The sequence below is a fragment of the Malus domestica genome, chromosome 10 (assembly GCF_042453785.1).
Source record: "Malus domestica chromosome 10, GDT2T_hap1".
NCBI classification, from domain to species: domain Eukaryota; kingdom Viridiplantae; phylum Streptophyta; class Magnoliopsida; order Rosales; family Rosaceae; genus Malus; species Malus domestica.
The window spans coordinates 9,315,641-9,333,649 of record NC_091670.1 but is presented as its reverse complement, the minus strand read 5'-3'; the positions used below and the strand labels follow the sequence as shown (position 1 = coordinate 9,333,649).

The 18,009-nt window shown below is 34.1% G+C and overlaps 1 protein-coding gene across 2 annotated transcripts; it reads left to right on the top strand.

The window, feature by feature from the left end:
• Positions 1–13,382: 13,382 nt before the first annotated feature.
• LOC103440364 (chaperone protein dnaJ 10-like) lies at positions 13,383–17,745 on the top strand. Of its 2 annotated transcripts, none has more exons than XM_008379035.4 (10): positions 13,383–13,668; positions 14,016–14,120; positions 14,662–14,721; positions 15,131–15,213; positions 15,545–15,710; positions 15,808–15,937; positions 16,629–16,787; positions 16,897–17,069; positions 17,213–17,293; positions 17,439–17,745. In XM_008379035.4, exons 2-10 carry the CDS (start codon positions 14,034–14,036, stop codon positions 17,517–17,519), a joined length of 1,020 nt encoding a protein of 339 aa, XP_008377257.1. In that variant the 5' UTR covers positions 13,383–13,668; positions 14,016–14,033; the 3' UTR covers positions 17,520–17,745. The 2 variants fall into 2 exon arrangements, with proteins under 2 accessions (XP_008377257.1, XP_070661843.1); XM_070805742.1 differs by having other exon boundaries at positions 13,663–13,923.
• The last annotated feature ends 264 nt before the right edge of the window (positions 17,746–18,009 follow it).

Below are 18,009 nucleotides of genomic sequence, written 5' to 3'. Positions count from 1 at the left end.
ATCTTTAGGATTTTAGAGCTTTGTTCGTCATCAATGACTGTTTGTTAAAGCACACGTGAACGAGTGACGTTATTAAACTCTGAATAATTAAAGATTAGTCAAATGGTCGTCGTTTTCGCAAATCTAGTCTCGCATGGTATGGTCAATATAAGATTTAAAGTTTTGTTTCCTGGTCAGGTACAATGTATTAATGTCCTTCTGATGGCCTCTGAAAGACCCGGGATGCAACTTGGCTTAGTGGTCACTGGTGGTCGGTGCCTTCGTTGTGAAGAAAACGAAAGAGTGGGGTGTGGTTACAAACTTTGAATGCGATTGAAAGTACAAGGTTACTTTGTTGTCCATGATATGTTGGGCATACCAAATTAACCCATTCAGTTGGCACATGATCGATTCAATTCCACTGTCAAGACAAAAGAATTTCATTTTCCTCTTTTTTCTTGGGCAGGAGCAGAAAGGAATTGAACTTCCATTTTCTTCTGTTTCTTTCCATCCCAATCGGTGCGATTGTTTTTTGGTTTGATTTTAACACCGTCTTGTGGTACTATCAATTTATTTTAAGTTAAACACAAATTTTATATTGGTACAATCGACGTTGAGGAGGGAAAAATGGAACACAAGATCTCGAATGCACACTTGAGCTATAAGCCTCTTGCAATACGTAGAAATATCTTAATACTATACCCGAAAGTATAACCTCGTTGTTCGACCATATTATAGTACCATGTAATAATTTTTCGTTTGGTGTTGGTGTTTCTGGATCGGAAATGTTTAAAGGCATTCATAAATAATTAATAAGAAATATTGTGTTCTTTTGTTTGGTGTTTCTGGATCGGAAATGTTAAGTTATACCCTCATTGCATCGTGATTCCTAAACACGACTATCAAGTCAGAAATACTGAATCATAATGAAAAGTTTAGTTAAAGGGATGACCTACTTCTTGAGTTCCTGGCATATAATTGAGATTTATTTAGTTTAAATAATTAAATATGTAGTAAAAATAAATAAATAAACATGTAATATCTAATCCCATTATACATCTAATCTAGTTGATTGTAATATTTAGAAGAGATTAACTTATATAAATTTTTAGCCACATATGCACCGCTTTGTAAGATCATCTTTATGCTTATGTTCTTCATTTTCATGATGATTCATGAGAAGCTTTCAAATTGTTGAGCCTCTACAATTATTCACATTGATACACCAGCAACAGATGATGGAGTGAGAGGTTGGATTGGCTAGCAGATCACTCACTTGAAATAATTAGGTTGGTTGAAATTATTAGGTTGGGCGGTGCAGATCAGCTAGGGCTTTCTCTTTTTCCTTGAGGGAAAATTCTTAGCATTCGCATTAGGGACACATAAGATAACCATAAAACTTCATTTTAATCCTTGCAAAAATGACTTTTAGATTAAAATCATGAGTAAAATCAAAATCTAATTTTAGTCCCTTGATACATTAATAACCTCATTTATTAATTATATTTTGATTCTTTTAATTATTTCTCTTTTTTCTTCCTAATTTTTTATGTATTAATTTTCACTTTCATTTCATTTATCATAATATATTTTGTTGTAAACATTTAGATAAAATAATTTTTGTTATAAAATGCATTTCGATGTACTTTTTCTTCTTCATTTAGGTACATTAAATTCTTTATAATATATTTCGGTGCATATATTTAGGTATACACATTTCGGTACATGCATTTCGATACAAACATTTAGGTACATGCATTTCGATATAATACATTTCGGTACACACATTTAGGTACATTAATATAATATAATACATTTGGGTGCATATATTTTGGTACTAACATTTAAATACAATAGTTCAATATAATACATTTAGATACATACATTTCGGTACATGCATTTCAATACATACATTTCGGTACATGCATTCAATATAATACATTTCGGTACTAACATTTAGGTACATTAATTGAGTCTTTCAAGTTTGAAGAAATAAAAAACTCTTTTTTGGTCAAAAAAATAAATTAAAATTTGTATGTTAATTGTCACATCCCAGTCTCGACTCCGCCGTAACACGATATTGTCCGCTTTTGGCTTACCATTCCCTCACGAATTTGTTTTTGGGAACTCAGACGAGAACTTCCCAGTGGGTCACCCATCCTAGGCTTGTGCTCACTCGAACTCGCTTCACTTCGGAGTTTCGATGGAATCCGAAGCCAGTGAGTTCCCAAAAGGCCTCGTGCTATAGGAAGGGGAGTATGTACATATAAGGCACATCACCCCCTATCCGTTAGTCGATATGGAATCATACATTAATAAATTTAAATATTTAATGGGAGACATTAAATAAAATGCACATTAATATTTTGAATTAAGGACACATCAAGGGATTATAATCAATATGTAATATAACATCAGGTTTATTTTAAATTTCAATCTTCTTGAAGAATTAAAGTTAAAAAAAAACCTTAATTTAATTTTACAAACCATGAGTGACACCTAACAACATTTCATGGCTACTCAGATTAGTAGAAGTATTCGTGAAACAATCATGATACTCTTTCGAATCTTGATCATAGTTACATTGCAATTCGGTTATTCTTTCATCCATATCTCGATCAAGACCTATGTGATATGGAATAATGTCAAATTACATATAGGTATCTTTGATCACCATGATGCATCTCATGTTGAAGCAGTTCTTAGAAACATAGTTTGATCAACAAGTACCTTGCAGAGACATTTCTGAGATGGATCTTTAAGTGGCTTCGAGGGATATCTCCTTCTATTAACAATTACTAGAAGGTGATAGATATCTTATTTCACATGAACCCAAACAACACACTATCGACCCCTGCGAAGTGGTGAGGGCTTTGAGGTGAAGTTAAAGTTCATATTTATAAGCACAAGATAACCAATGATGCCTCAAGTCCAAAAAATATTTGCATACTACAACCGGATGCATTATAACTCTAACATGTGATAAGCATCCATATGTTTTATCTTCTTAGGCGGTCAGCGTTCAATGAAATTGTTCAATAGACAAGCACCAGTATATCCACGTGTCCAACACGTGTAACACGAGACCATGCTAACCTTAATGCGATATACACTAACATTTTCAGATAGTCAATGTCCAGTTGACTTTCCAAACTGCTAGGAACATTTTTTAAGGACTAAGTGACTATAGAATACAAGTCTCCCTTCCCTAACCTCATTTAGGACATTGTTCCCAGATCTTAAATCCAATGAACTCATTCATATAATATCTCTTTAATATACAGCCAAACTTATGAATGACTTAATCTGCCCTGTTATTATTTAACTAAAATGAGGTTGTTACATAATAATATTATTACAAATTTGACTTTTAGGATACAACTTCAACAATCTCCCACTTGCTCTAAAGCCAATGATCACAATGACGCACACCAAAACTATTTAGGTGTCAATCAAGGTGCTTCTATGTCATTGCATTAGTGACTAGGTTCGCTATGTTTTCTCTAGCGTTAACTCTTTAATGTTAACTACATTGTAGTGTTTGGGAATTGAAAGGAAAATCAAGAACAACGGATGAAGAGAAGGATGAACACAGAGATATTAGAGAGAGAGAGTTTAGAGAGAGAAATAGAATTTGTATTAACTAATCAAATGAAGATTACACATACTGTTTATATAGAAATCCTAACCACTTTAACCAAATACTAACTACCTAACTATATTACTAACTGTATTACATTTTTACCCTTAATACTCCCCCTCAATCTCAACTGGGTTAACCCAGTTTGAGATTGGAAGAACAAAACCAGTAAACATAACACATAGTTGAATCATCTGCAACCTTGTAATCCCACTTCATCCACCTCAGATTCATTTCAGTATGCATTCAACCCGTCTCCAATTTCATCAACTCATTCAACTTGAGCCGGACAAAGAAATCTTCATTGCTTTGTCACTTGCAATTTGGAGCCGTGTATGATAGTGTGAAGTTGTTGATCTTTCTTCATTCTTCAATCGTGACATCTTTCCTCTGCCTTCTAATAGGATCTACACTGCAAGCCAAATAGAAATGTACACCGTACAATCACAAAAAAAAAAAAAAAAAAAGCAAGAACCACAACCCTCTTCGGCAATCGGCCTTCAATGAAGAAAGGGAACAAGAACTGCACTCCGGCAATCGGCCTTAATGGAGTTGCACACAATAACAACAAACAAAACTTTTCAAGAACGTTACTCCGGCTATCGGCCTTTAAGGAGTAACACACAATAGCTGAACAAGAACTTTTCACTCCGGCTATCGGCCTTATGGAGGAAACAATTTGCATTCAACACACTTTTGGCAATCGGCCTTCAAGTGCACAAATCAAACAACATAAAGGAATGGCTATCGACCTTTGACACTTCCGAAATTACCAAGAAAATTCTCACTGAGACATTATCACAAACAGTTGATATGCTGGAAAGAAAACCAGTAATCGAAAACAAAACCTGAGAACTTGAATCTTGAAAACCCAGAAAACGCATTCGAACATCCAAGCTTGTACAAAAACTCTCTTCTTTAAACCAGGAAGCTCTGGGAAAACCCAACTGTGGCTGTGCCGTTGGCAGATGACGGTGGGGATGAAGACCCACAAAACGGATCTGGAATGGGAATCGGAGTCGGTGTCGAAGAACCAGTCGTCGATTCCAAAAATGATGAGGAACCCATCGTCGAGTGATCTCATTGAGGCACTCGTTCAGGACCTTCTTGTTGATTACAGTCGTATTGTTCATCTGCTGGAGAGCGGAAGCATCGAAGGGCTTGACGGAAAATTCAAGAAAATCTGAAGAAACTAATGAGAAAAGAAGTAAAACTAGAAATAGACGAAACTAATGAGAAGTGGAACCACCAGAATCCATGGCGTGAGCTTGATGGCTCTGATACCATGTTAACTACATTGTAGTGTTTGGGAATTGAAAGGAAAATCAAGAACAACGGATGAAGAGAAGGATGAACACAGAGATATTAGAGAGAGAGAGTTTAGAGAGAGAAATAGAATTTGTATTAACTAATCAAATGAAGATTACACATACTGTTTATATAGAAATCCTAACCACTTTAACCAAATACTAACTACCTAACTATATTACTAACTGTATTACATTTTTACCCTTAATATTTAAAACTTGAATCTTCTTCTTTTTCACATACTCTCTAATAGTATGATAGTGCTTTTCGATTTTTGTTTGGACGATTCATACAACCATAGTTTATTTGTTTGAGCTAATATATCATTGTAACCACCTAATTATGACATATATCCATTATCATAACCGCAAACATTAATTACCCGTATATTTTTTTTGTCAAAGATTACCCATATATATATATATATATATATATATAGATCTATATTCATAACCATCAAATTAACCACTAAGAAATGAATTTCTCATTGGTTAGCGGGTTATACTATTTTTCACACAATAATAGTTTATGATCATTAATGAAAAAAATGGTTGATCACATGATGTCAAGAAACATAAAAGAGAATTTAGGTTAAGATCAATACAAGTTTTACTAATTAGAAAGACAAGATACAATTTTGTTTAGGCTAGTCAATGGCTATTTTTTTGTTGTCCCTGTGCTGGGACAATTCTTTTATTGTGACTTTTGTTGTGAAAAGGTTGTTTATTAAATACACTTTGGGAGCCAAATTCATGTTGGTATAATTGACAATAGGGATGAAGTCATAAATTTCTTCTAGTGGGGGCAACTAAAAACAACTAAGAAAACCTTATTATAATATGGTTATACGCAATATGATATTAAGGATGGTTTCAAATGACGATGTATCACAATTCCAATGTTACAAAAATTTCAATATAGTAGTGGAAAATGGCAAAGTGATGAGAAAAATATAAGTATATGATAGGCGGGAGAGGGTTTTTTTGGTTTGAATGTCATAACAAGAGCACTATTGCTCATATAATATTTGATATGGAGTATAAGTAGAATGAATGCATGTTAGATATTAGATACATATATTTTCTTCAAAGATAACCCGTGTACATTATATAATTGTAGTTTACAACTAAACAAACAAATTACTTGAGTGGAGGCATTTGCCCCCAATGAGCCTTCATTTGCTCTGTCCATGATTGACGACATGGATGCTTTCTCCTAAAACAAATCACAAAAGATAAATATTGGCAAATGACAATTTAAGTTGACATGGCAAATCATATAAAATAATGAAACAACAAAAAAATATTATCTTTTGTAGGGTAGAAAGCGCTATTTGTCGATGCTTGAGGCATGTAATCATTATCCTTAAGAGTATATTTCACCCTCAAACACAATGTCTCGGTGTATCATGTTAATAGCATCCTACCCTCCAAGATACAACGACACGGTCCTCGTATACGTACACTCGCAATACTTGGATCTATGAACAACTTGATTCTTTCTTTTGCTATAAAAGTGAAAAATGAAAGTGGAGGATGGAAGATAGAGAGAAGTCACCACCACCACCACCACCAAAGGATATAAAGAAAACCTAAGTTTTTATGTGAAAATTGACATTAGGACATTAAATTCATATATGAGTTAGTTACCTTAAATTATTATCTTGACCATGTGAAAATATTGTCACATTCAATAGAAATGGAGGTACTGCGAATTTGAATGAAAAAAAGCGGATTGCAAAGGGACTTAATTAGGTTTTATAACTTTATTGTTGAAGAGGAAGGCAAAATATGATACCACTACAAGAAAAATGAGCACTGCACACAATAAATTATTTGTGCCCTTTGAGGCCAAAGAACACCAACAATTGTGCTCATAGACCAATAGCAACAATGCAGCTACTATCTTTGTCTGTGCCCTCTATGGGTGACACCATTGCCAAAAGGGCACAATTCACTGTTTGGTGCTGAAAGAGGCAGACACAAATGGACCATTATTTATGCATGTTTCTGACAACTTTATCAGAAGACTTTTTCCAACCATATTGACACTTATATTATAATTGTGCCAACATGAATTAAATATAAAAAAAATCAAAATTAAAAATGCTGAAACTGAATTGAGGAAATGCAAAAATTTAAATTTTCATAAAATGAAAACAACCTACAACCATGAAACCTACTTTCACTTTCCCAATCTCACAAACATATATTATAATGTTACATATTTTATCTCTAATACAAAAAGACTTGAAAACAAACATTTTCAGAAAGATGCATCTTCCCTAACAAGCCTTTCACTTCATCAAACCTTTGATGCTCAAGAAACAAATTAATGAAGATAACATGTGCAATATTTGAAGCTCTCACAAAAGTCATGAATAAATATCAAATTCAAAGATAAAGAAAAACCACACAATTTACAAGAGGAAAGAAAATGAAGGGATAAAGTAAGAAATACCCGTGGGATGACTCTTATTTGCTTCAGGGGCCTTTCCACGACTTGCTTAAAGATGATTCTTATATCACAACCCAACCCTCCAAAACAGCCAACAATGGAAGCAGAAGATTAATAATGAAAGTATACAAGCGCTCCTCATAAAAAAATAAGTTTACAAGTGTTCAAGATAAAAAAAACAAACAAATAAAGCAGCTTATACAACTAACAAGATGGGAAACTACCACATATTTCCAGTGATGTTCAACGACCAAAACTTTCAAACAAAAAACTTAAAAATGCATTACTACGTTGTTCAGTTCCATAAGACCTTGCATAAGGTTACATGGCTAATTGCTCAAGGTTCAAATTCGTCATAGATAAATCTTGTCATCTTCGTTTTGACTTTATATTACCACGTGTATGATATGATCTACAAAAAGTTCATATGTTTCGAAGTAAATTCTCCAAGTTTCCATAAAAAATACTCAAATAGTGCACTGATCTTTCTCAACATCTTAGCTTCACTTGTTGACTCACTAACAATCATAAAATCTAGCATAATTAAACAAAGAGACAGACCACTAACGGTCTGAAAATTGGTAAAGTACTAAAAAAATACTAGATCAAGGAACATCAACAGAACTGGTTGAAAGAAAATAATCAACAACAAAAATGAAAATTCTGTTATTGCTGAAAGACAAACGTGAACCACAACTATTCCCATTGAAAACCAAAGCAAGAAAAGAGCCTATCAAATCCAGAATAAAATAAATAAAAAAACCCCATTGTCATATAAACATAACACAAAGCATTTTACACATTTTTCACCAGCTGAACAATTCTCCACTGGCAAAGAGAAAGTTAAAACACCCAAATAACAGATCACAACCTTTTCTTTTTTTATGAAAAGTCTTAGTTTTTAACAGTGTTACTAATACCTCTCCAAGAAGAACTTTGAACTTCGAAGCCACAACATGAACTCCCAAATCTAATTTGACAACATATTAAATCACAGTTCTTAAACAGAAGCCCCAAATTCAACGCCGAAATTTAAAACAGAATAGACTTGAAATTAAGTCTTACTATATCCCAGTTCCTATATTAGAAACAAATGAGCTAAAAGCTAAAAAACAAAAACAATCAGATGAATAAACACAATACCCGAAAATATGACTTATTTGGAAGTGGAATGGGTGATTATAATGAAAAAAATGAAGAGCCTTGCCACTATATTGAAGTCTAAGAGGAAGAGAGGAGTGAGAAGTTGTCCTCCCTGTAACTCTGTCGTCATCCAGCAGCTCATCTGGACTGGAGAAATGGGTCTTCCAACTCCCAGCATTAATACCAATGCATACAAAATCAAAATATGCTAGAAACTGACAACATATAAACCCCAAATTCATAAACCCATGACTTATTCCATCAACAACTCCAAAAACCCACCAATCATTTCATACAAATTTTCAACGCAATCAATCATTTCATGCTTGATCTTAGTGACTAGGCTAACAGACTACAATATTCATCGGGTACACATGGATTATATAGCCATCACTCATCAGAAACCAAGACAAATATAGTCGAATGCAAAACCATTCCCACAGGATGGACTACCAATACTCCATTCGTTATTTTTGTGGTTTGCTTTTTTTTTTTTTAATTCACACTAGCAAATCTTATAAGGATATCTTATAAAAAAAATTACAAATTATTGAATCTAGGATCAACAGAAGCAATTTACAACATTTCAGATATGGGATACAATACTAATTGACATCTATAATGGAATTAAAATTTGAAATCTAGAATTGATCCCAAAACTAAAATTTCTATTTTGGAAAAGCACTTGCATTAGAGGACAACCCATGAGGAGAGGATCCTTTTTACCTCTTAGGTCGAGGTCCAATTCCCGCAGGCTTGGCCATAAATTGGCCGAAAAACCCGCGGTCATTGTTTCTTAGATATGAAATTGAGAAAATTTGGTTACGAATTTGTAGAAACAAACTTAGGGGTTGGAAAGAGGACTGGAAAATGATTCTGGAGGTATAATTTGGCGGCCGTTGGTGATTAGTGGACGGCGGTGCTGTTGCATGAAAGAGAAGAGGAAGAGAGAGGATACGAGAGGGAGGAAGATGATTGAGGAGGAAATGGAGGATAGTTTAAGTGAGGTTGTGGTTGACAAGGAGAGCCTGGGGTTGGTGAGAGGCTTGGGTTGATTGGGAAAGGGAGAGATAGAGGAAAGGCGGGAGGAATTGAGAGGAAATGCTAAGGTTGAAAAGGAAGGGAAAAAGAGAAAGAGGATAGGCGGAATGAAGGAATTGAGAAGAGTGAGGAGTGAAGATTGACAAGAGAGAGAGAGTGGTAATTATTATTTTTTTTTTTGGGTCTAAAGAGAGTGGTATTCTTATTTTATTTAAAACAAAGGGCACGAAAATATTATTGTGTCAGTTTGAAATTAATAAACAATCTTATTATTGTGGAATAGGAAAAAGTAAATATGTAGAGGACACAAAGAGCATACTTTTTATTTAAATATATTAAATTAGAGGGCACGAAAACTGCTAGCGTGTCTTTGTAAATTAATATCAAATTTTCATTTCGGACATTAAAGGGACACGTGAAAGCTAGATGGACATTTGGGCACAAAAGTCTCGATTTCGTGCCCAATAATGTGTTTGTGTCAACTTTTTTTTTATATTTGTGCACAATACTTGGTGCCTTTTATAAAATGTGCACTGTTCCACCTTATTTGTGTTTAAAGGGACACAAACTCCTCATCCGTGTCCTCAATTTCATATCCATAGCCCATTTTTCTTGTAGTGTACTTGTCTTTTTTGTCTGACCCTTTCTATGCTTTTTTGGTTTTTTTTTGTTTTTTTTTTGTTTTTTGTTTTTTGTTTTTTTTGCTAATTGTTATTGGATGTTAACTAGAAAAGAATACATACATAAATGCACTTGGACTAGATGAGGGGTTAATTACACTAACACCCCCTCAGGTTTATTGTGTTTTCACAAAATCTTTCACATTTGAAACATAATACTAACACCCCTTGAGGTTTTAGTTCACTTTCACCTAACCCTTTAGCACAAATTTGCCCTCATTATTAATTATTCTTTTTAAAAAATGAAAAATCCTTTGAATAAATAGAATAAAAATCTTACATTAAACAATAAAAAGAAAATTAAAGAAATATCGTTAGCTTTCTTCCTCTACCAGGGACTTGAATCTTCTCCGGAATACGGCATAAAAAAGTTCAAGGTTTCCAACAATAACTTGCATCTCGTGAGGAAGATTCTTGGGAATTAGGTGGTTTATATACTTTTTATGGTGGAAAGTGAGGCTAAGCTTGTGGATATCCTGATTGATCGAAAAATCGAGACGAAGGAGCAACTTCTTGTGATGACTGCTAGGGAGGAGGTGAAACATGTTAAGAATTTTCATTATGTTGTGGTGAATGCGGAGGGGAGGCCCTAAACCCTATATTGATGGATTTTTCTCGACAATTTACAGGGCGCTGTTAAGAAAACATGCAATGCGGTGTTGAGGATTCGACTTTGCAATTCTAGAATGCGCCATAATGCATTCAATTAAATTGATTAAAAGTTTATCTAATCTATTTTTAAGCTCCAAAATTTTAATTGGATTATTGTTTTTATGCATAAAAAAAGATGTTTGCTTTTGGTAGCATGTCAAAGTGGTTTAGATAGTGTAAAGTCCCTCTCTACTCAAACTTTCCTGGTAATCTCTTGGTTTACGGCTAAGCCTTTTTGGTGCTGTATATGTATTCGAAATCTCGTGCAAAACTAATATTCTTGTATGTTGTTATTCATTTTTCATCTCAAATAATGAATCAAGCCTCCAGCTTCCATCAAATTCTAATTTTAGTCAAACCCTAAGCCAACTTTGTAGTCAGCAAACAAACTCCTAATTAAACCAAGTCTTACAACGGATATTTTGGCTTCCTCGTTTTCAAATCACAACTTTCACCCAAGCATTTGAGATGTATGTTTTATTAACGGAAGACTAACAAAAATTTAGATTTGGACAATAATTGATAACTGAAGACCCGTTTCTATTTACCAACTTTTTTACCACGAGGGGTATTGTCCTACCCAGCAAGACTAATGGTCGAGATGACAACTTTCTCATGAGATGCGAAATTTGTTGTGGTAATTAGGTTAGGTTAGGTTAGGTTAGGTTTGTTCTTGCTCTCAGTTGATTTTTGCTGTTTTGTAACATAAATTAAAGTTATGAAATAGAACCCAAATCAACGTTGAGCTACCTGCAGTTGGAGAAGGATAGGAAATGGAGTAAGCAAAAATTCATACCATTTATGCAGTGGTAGAGAAGACGACTTTCTAAAGAGTTGCAAAATTTGTTGTTTAGGTTAGGTGTGTTCTTGCTTAATATTATGGCAACATCAAGCTTAATAACTCAAACTTGGGTAGGAATATGACATCTACTATTCTGCACTGGGATATGCAAGGAATGTAGTGGCTTACATAAACAAGAAGCAGAAATACAAATTGGTATATATGCACATTCATTTGTGTATTTTGAATGAATCAAATATAAATAATTCGAGCAACTCACTATCTGTTATTGATTCATTATTGCCGACTCAAGCCCAAATAAAGAAGCAGTTCAGTGTGTTTCCGCAAAGCTTCAAGTTGACATTTTCAGCCGTTTGTTTTAGGTTCCTTATTAGACTAAAAACAACACTAGTGGCTTAACTATAAGAAAATCGGAGATTATATCTTAGGGGTTATAAACCATCAAGCAAGGAAAGGAGGTCGAGTTACAAAAATTGATTAACCTTTTTATTTATCTTCACTGGTGAATGAAGGATCAAAAGGGTATGTGGGAATGTGGATTGGTCGGATGACAACACAAATGCTGGAGATGTGGCTTAAATTGCCGGTAAAAAAATCGGAGATTATATTTGAGAGGCTTTAAACCCTCAAGCAAGGGGAGGAGGTCGAGTTACAAATATTGATTAACCTTTTTATTTTTCCTTACTTAGGGATGGTTTCGGTTCGGTAACCTAACCAAAATGGTCTTACCGAAAACTAAACCGAACATTTCGGGAGGGGTTAAAAAAACTGAATCCAAACTGATTATTTTGGTATACCAAAATTCAATAAATCGAAATATTTTCCATTTTTCGGCCCATTTGTTTTAGCCCAATTGTTTTGCCTACTGAATTTATGTTGCTTTTTAGCCCAATTTTGTTGGGCTTTGAAATCTTTCCAATTTTTTTTAAATTTTTTTGTCAATCCACGTACAAAATTCTACAACCTTAATTTTGACAATTTTTATGAACTTTGCCATTTTGCTATTGGCACAATTTTGAGTTTCATTATCATTAGAAATTCAGGATACTAAATTACTACACTAGTTACTAGTAGTTAACACCTACTACTAATGTATCACGAGCAAACTACTCAATTACATGCAACCAAAACCTAAAAATAAGCTCTATTTTAGTTAGGGGCTTAAAGCCTTACAATAAAAAATGAAATAAATAAGTTACAAACTTAGTCATGACAACGAAAAAATGATGTGGTCATGGTGAGATGGTAGCGATAATGTCAGTTGTGGCAATGATGAGACGGTGGAGGTGATAGTGGCCATGGTGGTGAGGGTGCTGAGAATATAGAATATGGTAGTCGTGACGACGGTGGTGGAGGTTGTGGTGTCAAAGATGGTAGCGGTGGTGGAGAGACAGTGAAGAATGTTATGGTGTTGATATCGCCGATAGTGGATGACGTTATTTTATTTTATTTTTATTAAAACTCTAATTTTGTTTTGTAATGTATTCTTCATTTTTTATTATTTTGAAGATTGTTATTGGAAAATAGAAGAAACATTAATTTGATATCTACAGAACCTAGTCTAAATATTGTTCTATGCGTTTTTCATTTTTTAAGTTTGTTTTTATAAAACAGTATGCTTAACACATATTTTACTCGTTTTTATCTTCAAATAGAAAAACCCGTTTTGCAAAATACTAACGAACAGTCCCTGAACCATTGCCATACAAGTAAAACTAACTCTTCATCCAATTGATAAAATTAGGCAATGTGAAAAACGAAATTTGAAGAATGAGTAGAAAATAAAGTGAGACAGAATAAAATCTACAACTACTTTTAAAGAAAAATAAAAATAAATAGATGTGTAGCATAGTAAAAGAAAAAAGAAAATAAAAAAGAAAATAAAAAGTAAAATAAATAAAATAAAATCAAAGCGCTTTCTTTCTCTCTCGCTTATTCTTTGCTTCGTTGCCTGAGCTCCTGAACCCGTAAGTTGCTCGATTCAAAGTTTTTCCTTGTTGGGTTTCTTCTCCTTTGTTCAATTTGCTTGCTTTAATTGAACTGGAATATGATCAGAAAATCTTAATTTTGGGGGTGTCGTATGATTGCATTGCTACTTACTTTCAATTGGGTTTCTTCTCCTGATCAGATCTGGCTATACTCACTTTCGATTCTTGTTTTTATTCTTGTTTCTTGGGAGTTTTAATTTGGAAGCTAATTTAGCTTATTATTTGTGGATTTCTGTAAGTTTTAATTTATTTATTTTTTGAATTCTATTTACTTTTTGTTGTTCGAGTTAATGGACTGATTTGCTTGTGTTTTGTTGGTCTGATAGGGTTGTGATCTAAGAAACATGGTGAAGGACACTGCTTACTATGAAGTACTGGATGTCAATGTCGACGCCTCTTATGCTGAGATTAAAAAGGCTTACTATATCAAGGTAATTCACTTTCTTGATTTCTTCATGTTTTCGCTCTTGCAGAAGCAATCTTAACCGCGAACAATAATAATTTTGTTTTCCCCGATTCAGAGTTTCAAAAGTTTGTAGTTGCTTTTGAGTAGTTATAACTGCCGATTTAAGTTAGTGCATTTTTTGAATTCAGTCGCATGGTTTGGTTCGGTTCACACAATTTTTATAGGTATCTGGCTTGTAATATATACTCTTATGTTTATTTATTCTAAATTCTCTACGAAAGTTCGCCATTTCCAGGAATTATCGGGCTTTTAAAGCCTCAAAATTATTGTTTTTCCAAAGCTTTAATCACATCACAGAACTGATTCTTACGCAGCATTGATTCGTTTATTAGTTATGCCTCCACATCATTATGCACTGTGCTTTTGCTATTGCTACCTTGACTGCCTTCTCATGTTTAAAGTATTTCAATTCTCTTCTTGTTATAATTGTATACCCAGATTTTATTTTATGTTTAGGGTAGAGACATCTACTCAATTATAATATGGGGTTTATGTGTTGTTTCTAGGCAAGGCGTGTTCACCCTGATAAAAATCCTGGAGATCCAAAGGCTGCCGAAAATTTCCAGGTAAGCTAACTAAAAATCTGAGCTATTAAATTTCATTTTCTATTGACAACTGAAACTTGTGATTGAAATTTCATATGCGTAACCATCACTATACTTGTGTTCATTGTGGTGAACTTATACTATCGATGTGTTTTTTCTGGGAAAGTTTTAAGATGCATTATTGAAAAACCAAAACTCAAGACTTATAGAATTATATTGTAATTTGATGTTAACTTGAATTAGGCAAGTACGCTTTGGGTTACCTGCCCTGAATGTATATGTACATTTCCTCCCCAAGCCAGTTGTATATTCATGTAAAAAGTACAGGAAAATGTTTCATTTCGCATCTAATGTTGCGTTCTTATTTATTACTTTTAAGTTTTCTTGTCATATTGGGTCTTAATTTCCTGGTTATCGTGTTTTCTTTAAGGCACTGGGCGAGGCTTATCAGGTTTTAAGTGATCCAGAGAAGCGTGAAGCATATGACAAGCACGGAAAGGCAGGCATACTACAGTAAGTTTTTACAAACTAGGGAATATAATAACCATTTAAATATTTTATCATTAAAACAATAATCACTAATGATATTATGCCATTTTTTAATTTCCTGGAAAGAGTTGTAATGCATTTCTAAACATTTCCTGCAATTAGTCTCCATGATATTAAGTTGTGCCTAAACGAAGTTTTTCTAATTTGGAGATGATGTTTATTCTCCAGTTTTAACAATTAGTAAAGTGTTGAAATGATTCGTCAATGAGATGCACGATACCAACAGGCTCTCATTCTGTCTCAAGGATAACATGTTGGAAATACTTATATCTGCGATTATGTTTTTTCATTCCAGGGATTCCATGGTAGACCCTGCAGCTGTGTTTGGGATGCTTTTTGGGAGCGAATTCTTCGAAGATTATGTTGGTCAACTTGCTTTAGCTTCTTTGTCATCTGTTGAAATTGAAGAAGAGACACAGGACCCTCAAGTCCGTAGGCAGAAAGTCACGGAGAAAATGAGGGTATGTATTTTACACTGGCATTATTAAGATATTGGGTTTTCAGTATGCATAATTATATCCTCTACCTGTTTTTTATTTTATTTTTTTGGTTGTGTAGACCTTGCAGAAGGAAAGGGAAGTAAAGCTCATAACTATTCTGAAAGATCACCTTCAACCATTTGTTGATGGTCGTAATGATGAGTTTGTAAAATGGGCAAATTCAGAAGCACGACGCCTCTCGTCAGCAGGTATACCCTTTTCGTTGTCTGCCCCCAAAAGTGACAATATTGTTTTCCTAAAAGGTTTTAAAAATCTGTATTATGACATTGTACCTGATCATTTGCCTTTAAAAAAAATTGCTTCATTCAGCAGGCACTGTAAAGCTGCATTTAACTTTCGATAAGCAATTGCCTAAAGGAAATGAAAGCTTAATTCTCTCTTCCAACAAAACTCACCAAATGACCTGCTTGCTTCTGAATATAAATAAATGAACTGGAGAAATGTTGCATTTTCACCAATTGTATGGTTTCAATGTACACTTTAAAACGCTCTAGCAAATTAGGAAAAGAACTCCGACAACTATAACTTTTATACAAAAACTCTTCAAGAGATCAATTGGGGAATAAAAACTCTTGTCTAACCACTTGTCATGATGTAATTGATTTTTAGTTGTAAAGTTTCTTTGATGCCCTCCTCTGATTACAAAGTAAGTTGGTTTTTTCCGTAAGTATTGAGTTTGAAGTTTTTTTTTCACGAAATTGGAATGTTATCAAGGACTTACATGTGAAAAGCCCTTAAAATTTTTCAATGATATTCCACCAATTGTATTGGTTTTGATGTATACTTTAAAACTTTACAGTGCTTACTAAATAAAACCTTAATTTTGCTTCTTGCTTGCTGCAATTATCCCCGAGCCATAATTGATTTTCTTTTTATTAGCCTTTGGTGAGGCTATGTTGCATACAATTGGTTATATTTACACGAGGCAAGCTGCAAAAGAAATTGGAAAAGACAAACGATACATGAAGGTACCATTTTTAGCAGAATGGGTGCGAGATAAAGGACACCAGATAAAATCACAAGTATCAGCAGCTTCAGGTACACATTTGCTATCAAGTAGTTCTTTGGTGAAGCACTGGCTGTATATCCTTCAGTGTAAAAATTTGTTATGGTCCGGGAAAACTGATTAGTATCTTGATCTGTGCAGGTGCTGTAGCTTTAATTCAACTACAGGAAGATCTGAAGAAGTTGAACCAAGGTGAAAACAAGGAAGAGACCTTAATGAAAGCCATTGAAGAGAGGAAGGATCAAGTGCTTAATTCTCTATGGCAAATTAATGTTGTTGATATTGAGTCAACCTTATCTCGTGTCTGCCAAGCAGTGAGTTCCAGTTTTTCCTTTCTTAAGCCTAATAATAGTAATTCATCCGGAAAGCTATTACTTTGCGGTATTAGGTAAATACAATTGAGGTAGCCTCTAGTAGAATCTGAAGAAATCATTAAAAATTGCGTTCTACTCTTCAGGTACTTAAGGACCCCACTGTGTCCAGGGATGTTCTGAGGGATCGGGCTAAAGCATTGAAAAAGTTAGGAACAGTCTTCCAAGTAAGCGTTTCTTTTCCTTGAATTGTAGCAATATGTCCTTCCAGGACCCGAATTTTTCTTTTAGTCGGGATGTAAAATTTTCGAACTCAGTAATTTTTATTGACAAATGAATATTCTACAATCTCATATTTCCATTATTTTTCAGGGTGCAAAAGCTGCTTACAGTAGAGAGAACAGTCTCCGCCATGAAAACGACACCAAAATAGATTCTGCATCATCATCGTAATTGCCTCATATATACAAAAAGCAATTCCATCTTCATTGTGATGTACGTGGGCATATTTAAGGTGATAGGGTTTTATAGCGTATGTTTCCGCTTGATTTGATTAGTTTAGTGTGCCACCCTTGACTTGAATCAACCTTTGCTTGCTTCTGTTGTATTTAATTGTGTTTCTTTTGTATGTACATGAATGAGCTATATAAATAAGAATTAGTGTTTTCAAGTCTGGAAATCTTTTTGTTGAGCTCCATAGCCTTAAAATCAGGTGAATGTTGGTGCAGGATTGGCCACATTTTTGCCTGTTTGAGAAACATTTGTATTCAATGCAGCCTCGATGTACTATAAAACCAAGATTGGGGTTGTCCGCTAAGAATTCAAAAAATCTAATAAAACAAAGAATGAATCAATGAAATGTTGCTTGATCTTTAGTAGAATGAATTGTTTTTCTCACCCAAAAAGATCTAAATGTACTTTTAAGTAATTGCCCTATAGACCC

What these genes read in the sequence shown, in the direction of transcription:
- LOC103440364 (XM_008379035.4), top strand. Translation starts at nt 14,034, where the DNA reads ATGGTGAAGGACACTGCTTACTATGAAGTACTGGATGTCAATGTCGAC. An exon ending in GGAAAGGCAGGCATACTACA is followed by an intron (nt 15,214 to 15,544) that starts GTAAGTTTTTAC and finishes TTTTCATTCCAG; the next exon opens with GGATTCCATGGTAGACCCTG. An exon ending in AAGTCACGGAGAAAATGAGG is followed by an intron (nt 15,711 to 15,807) that starts GTATGTATTTTA and finishes TTGGTTGTGTAG; the next exon opens with ACCTTGCAGAAGGAAAGGGA.